This window comes from Balaenoptera physalus (genome assembly GCF_965194825.1).
Source record: "Balaenoptera physalus genome assembly, chromosome: 19".
NCBI classification, from domain to species: Eukaryota; Metazoa; Chordata; class Mammalia; order Artiodactyla; family Balaenopteridae; genus Balaenoptera; species Balaenoptera physalus.
The window spans coordinates 53850550-53861504 of record NC_138900.1 but is presented as its reverse complement, the minus strand read 5'-3'; the positions used below and the strand labels follow the sequence as shown (position 1 = coordinate 53861504).

General features: G+C 42.2%; 1 protein-coding gene across 1 annotated transcript; it reads left to right on the top strand.

The window, feature by feature from the left end:
• The first annotated feature begins 5222 nt into the window (after positions 1-5222).
• Positions 5223-10539, top strand: LOC309649326 (soluble lamin-associated protein of 75 kDa-like). Its single transcript, XM_082439259.1, has 2 exons — positions 5223-7070; positions 7417-10539. Exons 1-2 carry the CDS (start codon positions 6347-6349, stop codon positions 8727-8729), a joined length of 2037 nt encoding a protein of 678 aa, XP_082295385.1. The 5' UTR covers positions 5223-6346; the 3' UTR covers positions 8730-10539.
• Positions 10540-10955: the final 416 nt, after the last annotated feature.

Here is a 10955-nt window from a genome sequence, read left to right as displayed (position 1 = left end):
AACACAAATACTTTTTTTTTAAGCCATGCAAGTTTCTTGACATGATTTAGGAAACATCAGTAGTTAACAATGGTTTGGTATTGTGTACTGAAGATAATAGTAAAGATATCTAGACTGAGTCATATCCATTTACACTCTACCCTTTAAAGTATACTTACAGTATTTAGATTATCTTTAAACAGATCTATATAACATAATAAAACGTAAAATAGATTGCCCAATGTTTAAGAAATAGCCATTGTACTTGAGGTAGAAAAAAGCTTTAATCTGTGATGAGTGTTTATCATATACTGTAGCTTCACGTATCTTGTTGAACTAGGTTTTCTGTGGGTGCGTCCATTTGATTACACTGTTTAACTATGGGGAATTTTGCACAGGGAAGTAAGGCCCTTTGTAAAGGCTGAACAAAGGTTCATTCATTCATTCCTTTCACAAGATTTCACTGTGCACCTTCTAGGTGCCAGGCACTGTGCTAGGTGCCAGAGGTACACCGATAAAAATGTCCTGTCCTAAGGGAGCTCCCTAACATTAGTTCAGGAGACAGGGCTAAGGCTTGTAGCAGAGCTATACCCAAGGGACTCTGTGTCAATGATCCAGTGCCATAATAATGCTAAGTAGCAACCAACCACATAACTTTAGTGGATGAAACAGTAACTGTTCATTTCAGTGGTTGCCTTGGCAGTCCTGCTGATTTTGGTTGGGCTCAATGAAGTGTCTGGGGGTTAGCTGCTGCTGGCTGATCTAGGATGGCCTCACCATGTTGATCTAGCTCTGTTTCATGTGTCTCTCATCCTCCAGCAGGTATGTTCTCACGGCACTGGCTTAGACACAAGAGGAAGAGCATACTCTTGATGATTTGTAAGCTTTTGCTTTAAAATATCCCATTGGTTAAAGCAAGTTGCATGGCTGAGACCAGAATCAGAGTTATATGGCACAGGGCATGGATACAGAGATGGAAGAATTGGGGTTGACATTGCAATCTATCACAGGCTCTGAACACACACACCAGGGGCACCTAACAGCCTAGGGAGATGAGGAATGGTTTCTCCAAGAAGGTGATGTTGACTTGAGTAGAATTTTGAAAGAGAAGATGGAAGTTAGCTAGGGAATAAAGAAGATGCTTTAAACAGAGCAATCCACATGAGCTATTGTAAGTACTTCCACATTTTTGCCTCATAGATGCATATACCTTTTGCCTGTTAACCTTTTCCCCCTTTCCCATTTGGAATTTAGATTTGAGTTCTAGATGTGCAGCAAACTTCTTATGACCATAAGGCAATAAGTGTCAGGTTGAAGGTCTGCAGAAAGATGGCACTTAACAGCACCACTGAGCCACTGTTAAGAGCCCCAACTGACTATGCCCAGACTTTTTGTCATATGAGTCAGCACCAGAAACTCCTGTAAAATCCCCTGAAGAATTACCTTGTTCTTCAGTGTTCCACACTCCACCCCTTTCTTCCTTCAATCAAAACTCCCATTTGTTCCGTCAAGCTGACTCCAAATGCTTTGCATCATTTGCAGAAATGGTGACACTATTTATCTCCAGAATGACATTTCTAAATTTCTAGAATTTCAGGTGCCCTGGATAAGACAACACCCCTCCCCTGACCTCATCATTGTGAAGAGTAAAGATGGGCATACCTTGGACGCTCCTGGAAGGTCCTTCATACCTCCCTTTCCTCAGTATTCACAGTTTGGCCACCGTTATCTGCCTTCAGACCATCATTATCTGTTATCATTATTCCCTTTACCCTGGTTTATGCTAGTCACACAAGAAGCCCCAGGATTCTAGGTCATTCATTATCCCTTGCATTTCATCCCAAATGGTCCTGTACATTCTGTTTTCTAACCCCATTTCCTACCCTCTTCATCTCCTGAAACTCTCAGGAATTGGTTATTGGGATCAGCAAAATCCCTCTTTTCTCAAAATCTCTGAATTTTTCCTTCTCCTTGCTCTAAAGGAAATCTGGGTCTCCTCTGAGGACAGTGATTCCTCTGCAGCCCTCTGAAGTGGTGGCTGTTTTTTCCCCACACCTTGCAGTGGAATAGGTATCCTCTTTGTTCTTTTTTATTTTTTTATTTTTCTCTTTGTCCTTATTGCTGCTTCCAGACCATTCTGCTTCCCTCCTTCCCAAAAGTGCCCAGCTTTGATTTTGACGTTAACCAGACTATGCTACCCTCATTGCCATCATATGGCCACTATCACTCTTCAACCCTGCTCCCACATAACCTCAGTATCCTTATAGATGATGCTTCCAAAACACTAATTTCTAAAATCCCTGACCGCCTCTCCTCCAAAAAGTTTGTCCTCCATTGTAGCTCAGTTATTCCCTTTGTGTCCTTGTTTCACCTCTTATCTCACTTAGATTCCGTGGTCTGTTATTATAATCACTCCTTCGAATATAACCTTGGTTCCCTTTCCCCTCTCTCTCTCGCTTCATTGTACTTTTCTGACAGAACACAAGCCTTAATTAAATCTAACCCTCCACGTATGCATGCACAAGTGCGGCAGCTGAACACGACTGGAAAATTCACATACCTCTGCTAACTGCTCTCACTTTGAGTTTATGACCACTCACCTTAAAAAGGCCTTCAATGTCACTCATCAATTCTACTTACATTATCCTAGCACAGTCGTTAACCCATTCTCACAGATGGCCATTCCATACCTTCCCCTCTCTTTTCAAACTTTTCATAACTTCTTCCCCATCCTAAGATGACAACCTTGTCTCCTAGTTCACTGAGAAAATAAAAATAAGAAGAGAAAGTCCACAAGGTTCCCACCTCCCTGCATCCAGGCTCATATACTCTGCCTTCCCTCCTATTAATAACGATGAACGGTATGTGCTCCTAACTTGGGCCAACTCCTCCACTTGTGTACACCTGATTCCATCACTCCAACCATTCTCCTCTCTCTCCTGGATCATTTCCCTCAGCAAATAAACAAGCCGTTATTTCTCTCATCTTCAAAAACAACAACTGTCTCTTGATCTCACTTCTCTTTCCAGCTACGGTCCCATTTCTCCTCCCCTTCAGACAAAGAGAATTGGCTATTTTCCCATCTCCAAACCTTTCCTCCCGACAGATTTTCATACTTATGACTCCACAGAATGTCCTCTTGTCAAGGTTATGAATGACATCCAAATTGCTATATCTAATGGTCAATATCTATCCTTAATCTTTCTGAAGCTTTAAACACAATTGATTACTCCTTTCTCCCTGGAACACTTTCTTCTCTTGGCACCACACGCACTTTGTTTTCCTCCTATCTTGCTGGCGACTCCTTGGTTTCTCTTGTCCTCTTCTCCATCTTCTCACTCTTCCTGAGTGCTCTTATCCAGCCCTGTGGCTCTCTATGTTGATGATTCTCAAATATACATTTCCAGCCCGGACCTCTCCTTTGAATTCTATATATGTATGCATATACATATATCCAACTGCCTGATCAACATTCCCACTTGGTTGTCCAATAGGCATCTTGAACTTAACACATCCAAAATCAAATTCTTGATTTCTACACCAAAGCCTAATTCTTCCCATTTTTGAAAATGGCAACTATATACTTGAGACAGCCTTGACTCCTCTCTTACTCTCATTTCCACATCTGATCCATCAGTGAATTATTTGACTCTACCTTTAAAATATATGTTTTAATAGATATTTTAGAATCCACTATCTCCACTGCTACTACCCTGATCCGAGACAATGGTCTCTTGCCTAGCCTCCTAGCTGACCTCCCAGCTTCTGTCCTTGACCCTCTTACGGTTTATTCCCCTCACTGTAACCCAAATGATCCCTTAGAATATGTCATTCCTAAACTTATACGCTCCAGTAGCTTCCCATTTCACCCTAAGTCAGAGTCAAACTCCAACTAATAAGGTCTACTGCATTCCTACACCATTTGTCCCACCCTGCCTTTGCTACCTTGCAACCTCCTCTCTTATACTCTCCTTGCTAACTCACTCTGATCAGTCACACTGCTTTCCTTGTGATTCCTGGCTTAGCACCTCTGCACTTGCCTGTTCCTTTTGCCTAGAATGGTCTTTCCTCAGGTATTTTCCTCACCTCCTTTAGGTTCTCGCCAAAATGTTACTTTCCCTGACCCTTCTATTAAAAATTGGAAAACGGAGTTCCCTGGCGGTCCAGTGGTTAAGACTCCATGCTTCCAATGCAGGGGGCCTGGGTTTCATCCGCGGTCAGGGAACTAGATCCCACATACATGCCACAACTAAGAGTCTGCATGCCGTGTGCCACAACTAAAAAATGAATAAATACATAAATAAAAAATAAAAATAAAAATTGGAATAACCCCACCCTTGGTCGCAATTTCTTCTTTCCTTATTTTTCTCCATAGCACTTATCACAATCTGATATACTACACATTTATGTGTTTGCCCCCCACCCAACAGAATGCAAGCTCCACAGACACAGAGAATTTTGCCTGTTTTGTTCACTGCTGTTTTCAGGGCCTGGAGTAGTGCCTGGAGTGTAAGAGACACCCAACAAGTATTTCTGGAATTTACTGCATGAAGGAGATTATGATGGAGAGTACAGAAACAACAGCACTTGAAAAAAATACTTCATGGCATGCCAAGGTTTCATCTTGCCTGTAATGAGCTCCACTGCAGCATTTCCAGCAGAAAGGTGATAGGGATCAGATCTGTACAATGAAAGATCACTCTGGCTGCAGGGTGGAGCAAAGACTGGAGGGGTGGGATTGGGGGTGGAGGGAATAGTTGAGGGGCTGTTGGCAGAGATTCAAGCAAGAAAAATTGAGAGTCTGAGCAAAGACAGTGGCTATGGACATGAAGGGAAAGGGAGCAAATTTGACAGTTACTTAGGGGTAGAACAGACAGACCTTGGTGATCAATGTGATACATGGAATACAGCCCAACAGAAGACACCCTTTTATTCTCCCCAGATTTCATCCCCAGAAACTCCTTGACTGGGCCATCATGGATCACCTGCAGCAGTCTCCAGAGATTTTTGAAAGCCTGGAGGCAGAATCCTCAGATCACATCCTGTCCTGATTCCAGGTAAGGCACCATCCAACAATGTCAAGCTCCTGAACCACCAAGAACTTACAAGTTTGGGCTCTACAAGGAACTCCTGGCTCTGTTTCCCATTTTCTCACCCACTCTGACCTGTTAAGGAGACTAAAGCAAGCAAGAACCAACAAGAAACTTAAAACCGTGTTTACCTTTTACCTCCTATGACTTGCCTTAATTCAGCTTGTTCTCCCAGTGTTGACTGAAACAGATACTTCTAATACAGAGATAAGGGCTATCCTATTGCCAGGTGATCCCCACCCAGGTGTCCTCCCTCAGGGCCCAGCTCAAGGAAGCAAGTTCTACTGAAGGCAGTTGTCCATTTGATAATAGGATTTATAGCAACCAAGATTCCCTTCCTGGCATACTTTTTCAGAAGGTCTTGGCTCCCTAGGATGCTAAGGTCCAACTAACTGCTACAGTCTACAGATGCTTAGCCAAAACAGAAAGCTCCAGTCCTCCCGAATTCATTCTTTAAACCCAGCTGCTTAGCCAGTACCCTAGTTGGGACTGACACCAGGCTTTGGTAAGCCACACCGGGCTGGTGAACAATGGAGAGGGTGTAACGTCACTCAAGTTTCAGGCCTTAACATCCACATTGCAGGCTGATGCATCCTGAGTGAAATAAGGAGTGCTGGAGCCCCTACATGAAAAGGAACGCAAGGAAAGCTGGACTGTGCTTTTAGTGTCACCGTGGACACGAGAGACAGGTAGCCAAGTACAGCAGCTGAGAAACTCCAATCCTAGTACACAAGGAGTGATGATGGTCTGGGTGAAGGCAGCAGGAATGGGTAGTGTAACCAGCATAGAAATCCTTCTTGATCTCTTGAGAAAATCAGACTCTGGTTCAGGGGCTAACCAAGGATTTCTTCACCATTCAGATGGGTCCCCAGACTGTAAAGATCCAAGAGCAACTGATGGAGCTCAGAGCTCTGCTGTATAGTGGTCCCTGGGAGACAGCTCTCTCCACAAAAATCACAGTTTGAGAAGCACCTGAAGTGCATGCAGACTTTTGTAAGGATTCTTAACTTGGGACCCCTTGAAATTGGATATGATTTGCAAATGTGCGTTTTTCTAGAGAGAAGGTCTTTATCTTTCATCGGATTCTCTGAGACTCAAAAAGAAAGGGACTGGAGGAGCCGGGCGTCCCGGGCGAGGGGCAGGCGGCTGCACCGGCCCCGGCAGCCGCGAGCGACGCGGCCCGGGCCCGGCCAGGGGTCGCCAGCGAGCCGCCGCCGGCTTCATTCATTCCCGCGGCTCCGCCTCCTTCCCCGGGCTCAGGCGGCGCGTCCGAGAGGATGGCATCCCCTGTGGATATGCTGGATAATTGCAGTCATGAGGAAATGGAAAATTCTGCTGAAGATTACATGTCAGATCTCAGGTGTGGGGACCCTGAAAATCCTGAATGTTTTTCTCTTCTCAATATTACAATTCCTATGAGCCTGCCAAATGTAGGCTTTGTACCTCTCTATGGTGGAGATGAGACCCAGAAAGTTCTTGCTCTTTTTGCACCCGAGGACTCACTCACAGCTGTGGCACTTTACCTTGCTGATCAGTGGTGGGCTATTGATGATACTGTGAAAACATCTGTCCCTTCCAGAGAGGGACTTAAGCAGGTGAGAACTCTTGGGGGGAGAGGGGTTCTGTATGTTCTGAATCGAATTATTTACAGAAAGCTGGAAATGGAGAGACATGAGATCCCATTCTTGTGTCATAGCAGTACTGATTATGCTAAGATTCTGTGGAAGAAAGGAGAGGCCACTGGGTTTTATTCAGTTAAGCCTACAGGAAGCATATGTGCCTCGTTTCTTACCCAAAGCTACCAACTGCCAGTTCCTGATACAATGTTCGTAAGAAAGAAATATAGAGGCAAAGACTTTGGGCTTCATATGCTGGAGGACTTTGTTGATTCCTTTACAGAAGAGGCACTTGGCTTGCGGTATCCACTGACCTCTCTCATGTACATAGCTTGCAACCAGTACTCTGAAAAATATCCAGGAGACGGGCTTCCCTGGTGGCGCAGTGGTTAAGAATCTGCCTGCCAATGCAGGGGACACGGGTTCGAACCCTGGTCCGGGAAGATCCCACATGCTGCGGAGCAACTAAGCCCGTACGCCACAACTACTGAACCTGTGCTCTAGAGCCTGCGAGCTACAACTACTAAGCCCGCGTGCCACAACTACTGAAGCCTGTGAGCCTAGAGCCCATGCTCTGCAACAAGAGAAGCCACTGCAATGAGAAGCCCGTGCACTGCAATGAAGAGTAGCCCCCGTTCACCACAACTAGAGAAAGCCCACATGCAGCAACGAAGACCCAATGCAGCCAAAAATAAATAAATAAAATAAATGTATAAAAAAAAAATATCCAGGAGACCATGAACTGCTTTGGGAAGTTGAAGGTGTTGGACACTGGTACCAGAGAATACCAATCACCAGAGCATTACAAAGAGAAACATTTAAAATTACTGCAGTTTCTCAAAATGAAGCTAAAAGACCTGTGTCTGGAGAATATGGTCTTGCATCTGTTCCAGACTATGAAGCAGGAGCTGAAGACAGTCTGTCTAGTGAGATGCAGCTAACTATTGATTCTCTAAAAGATGCCTTTGCAAGCACTTCTGAAGGTCACGATAAAACACCTGTTTCCACTCGTACTCGAAGTAGTCATCTAAAGCGGCCAAAGATTGGAAAACGGTTTCAGGGTTCTGAATTTAGTAGTTCTCAAGGGGAAGATGAAAAGACTCCCCAGACTTCACCTACAGCTTCAGTGAACAAATTGGAGTCTACTGCACGAACATCAGAGAGCTCAGAAGAATTCTTGGAAGAAGAACCCGAACAGACTGTGATTGAATTTGAGGATGAAAGTAGTGATAAAAATGTTCGACCAGCACCAGAAACCCAGCCAGGCCTGGAAAAGCAAGAAGGTGAAAAGGAATCTGAATTAGAGCCTATGAATGGTGAGATAGTGGATGATACTCTTAAGACTTCACTTGTAACAGAAGAGGAGGAGTCCACTAGTGAAGTTTTAGGTGAAGAATTAAAATTGCAGTCTTTCAACGCCAGCGAAGACTCTACGAATCCTGTTCCACTGGTGGTAGAATCTTCAAAATCTCCTGAGGCTGTTGCACAGGATAAGACTTCACATGTAACTGACTCAGAAATGTTGCTAGATGAAGGCCCATCTGATGACAAGGGGCACACTGAAGAGAGGCTGCCTCTAGTTTCAAGAAAGAAAGCACATTTTGGGAGTTCAGACAATGTGGCTACTATCCCAAATGAAGAGCGGTCTGACAGTGGTTTTCCAAACTCCGTGATAACTGACTTTTCTGAAGAATTGATTCCTGAAAATGTATCACCCAACACTACTGCCTCATTGGAAGACCAGGGTGAGGAGGGGGTAGCCGAGCCCCGGGAAACATGTCCAGCTGTTCCTCAGAGCTCTTTAATAGAGGTTGAACTTGAAGATGTGCCATTTTCACAGAACGCAGGACAGAAGAACCAGTCAGAGGAGCAGTCTGAAGCATATTCTGAGCAACTGGATCAGTGGACACAATCAACAGAGAAGACTGTGGATAGCAGCTCAGAGGAGATAGAAGTGGAAGCGCCTGTGGTCGACAGGCGGAATTTAAGAAGAAAGGCCAAAGGGCACAAAGGACCTGCGAAGAAGAAAGCCAAGCTGACCTGAATGAGGAAGAAATGCGGATGATAGATCCTCTTCTTTGTAACGTAATTGTTGTTTTTAAAATATGGCAGTTAATAAATAGCATGGGGCACAGGACAAAAACTCCAAGTTTTCAATTTGAACTTATTTATAATGCCACTTTTCCCTCCCCTATAGGACCTAGGATTCACCGTTCCTTTTAATTTTTCAGGCTATTTTGTGTAAATACAATTTTTAAAATTTTTATTAACATGTTTCGATTTTGGGAAACCAGATCATACCATATTTTCTTTAGCAGTTGGGGATATCTGACCATTAATATTTCAGAAAATATAAATTAAAAAATGTGAAAGTAGTAGGGTTTCCATCAATTGTAAGGATCACAGAAATCTTTTATACTAAGGGTTTTAATAGTAATCTTGGTGAAGGTTCTAGAAGTTTTATCTTAAATTTCAAAACTAATCACCATTTTTTAAAATGTAGGCATGCTTAAACAAAAATGTCAGTAAGTTAGGATAAATGCAACTTCAACTAAATGAGAGCACAAATTTGGAAATTCATGGTCAAAGGTTTATGAAGGTGGTATTTTGGCCTCTTAGTTCTTAGTTGTAGGTGCAATTTCTTCCTTTGACTTCAATGTCTGTGGAAAGGCACAAACAAAATCTGTTTCCAGTTCACTCTTGATAACATCTGATATTAACAGTACTGCTAGGGATTTAACTCTGGCCTGTAGGCACTCGTATAATTATTTAAAATTTCATTTGAATCTGGGGACTCTACTTTTGTCCTCACCCAGTTAACATGTACACTTTAGAAGTGTGAGAACCCTTCCTAAGGCTTCTCCTTAATCCTGCCACTGCCTTTATTCTAGAATCTTCGTTATATTCCCCACTTTCATCCACTTCCCTAACTCATGGAGTGATTCCTGTCAAAAGATCTTTTTGCCTGCCTGCCAGCTTATACCCTTGGCTTCCATTTTTGGTAGGTTTGGAACTGCACCCCACAATCTTAGACCTAGATGGCAGGAATAAGCTGCCCTAGGAGCCACAGTTACAAGAGCTTAAATCAGATTGGAGGCTTCGTTTGTCCCTTTTGGCTTGCTTGCTCTTGATTTGTTCTGTGCGGACAGGTTACAATCTAGCCTGTGTGTACACTGTGGATGCCTTTGACTGCACAACACAAAGGCCTTTGCCTGGGTAAACTGAAAACAAAAAACATCCTCAATTGTTTATTTTTGTATAATAATTTATTTAAAAATGAACAAAATGGTTATTCTTAGAATCCAAAGAGAATCTTAAAACAATCCTACTCTTTGGAAGTATTATGTGTACTCAAAGTTTCATGTAAGTTTGAGAATGTTTTGAGGCTATTCAGATTGTTTTTAAAACCGCTTGGTCCTTACATGAAAAAAAATGTGTTATGACTTTGTGTCATTATTTGAGGTGCTAAGGATTGATGTTGAAGGTTTATTCAGTCTATGGTCAGGTGATACTAAATTTTATTTTGGGATGTTGGCATTTCAGGAAGATTTAAAGTTGAGGTAAAAATCTTTAGCAGACAAAATAGCAAACCCTCCTTATTCGTGTAAAATTTTGAATACTTGTATCCTCTACTATTTTCTTTAATTATTGGTCAGAGTTAGGCCAGATTATTCCATTCTAAATGAAAATTAAGCACTTTGGCCATTTGTTTTCCCAACAAATGCTAATCAAGTGAAAGAATAAGTATGACTAATATTAGTGTATCTATCGAATGTTTATGCTGTTTTATACATTTTGTGAGAAATTTTTGTTAATACCACAATTAGGGAAATAAAGATTTAGTAAATTCTTAACCTTTTCATTTTTAATTTCTTAAAATAGATTTAAAAACCTAACACTTACTTTTTTACTTGGATTCTTCATTGTTCTCTTTAAAATACTTTCTTTAAAAAGGTGTAGTTTAAGACTGAGCTCACTGACAACTCATGATGTGTGAATATAGTTGCTGAGGTTTACAAAAAAGAAATGTTTAGTTATTCATATATGACCACTAAGGACTCACAGTATAAATTTATACTTGTTAAACTTGTTTGGTTTAAACAGTAGGTGCATTTTAAGCAGTCTCAAAATTTTCTGTTCAGCACACAATTTTTGTCCATATTATCTCTGACAGAAAATGTTATTTTGGACTTTATAGTTGGTAGAGGAAAAAAACTTAGGTCACATGAAAAAAACCTAACTTTCATGTTCAGTAACAATGAGTTCTATG

Excerpts from the sequence above, each read along its gene's own strand:
- LOC309649326 (XM_082439259.1), top strand. The coding sequence starts at position 6,347 with ATGGCATCCCCTGTGGATATGCTGGATAATTGCAGTCATGAGGAAATG. Across the intron at positions 7,071-7,416 it reads CGGGCTTCCCTGGTGGCGCA|GAGACCATGAACTGCTTTGG; the intron begins GTGGTTAAGAAT and ends AAAAATATCCAG.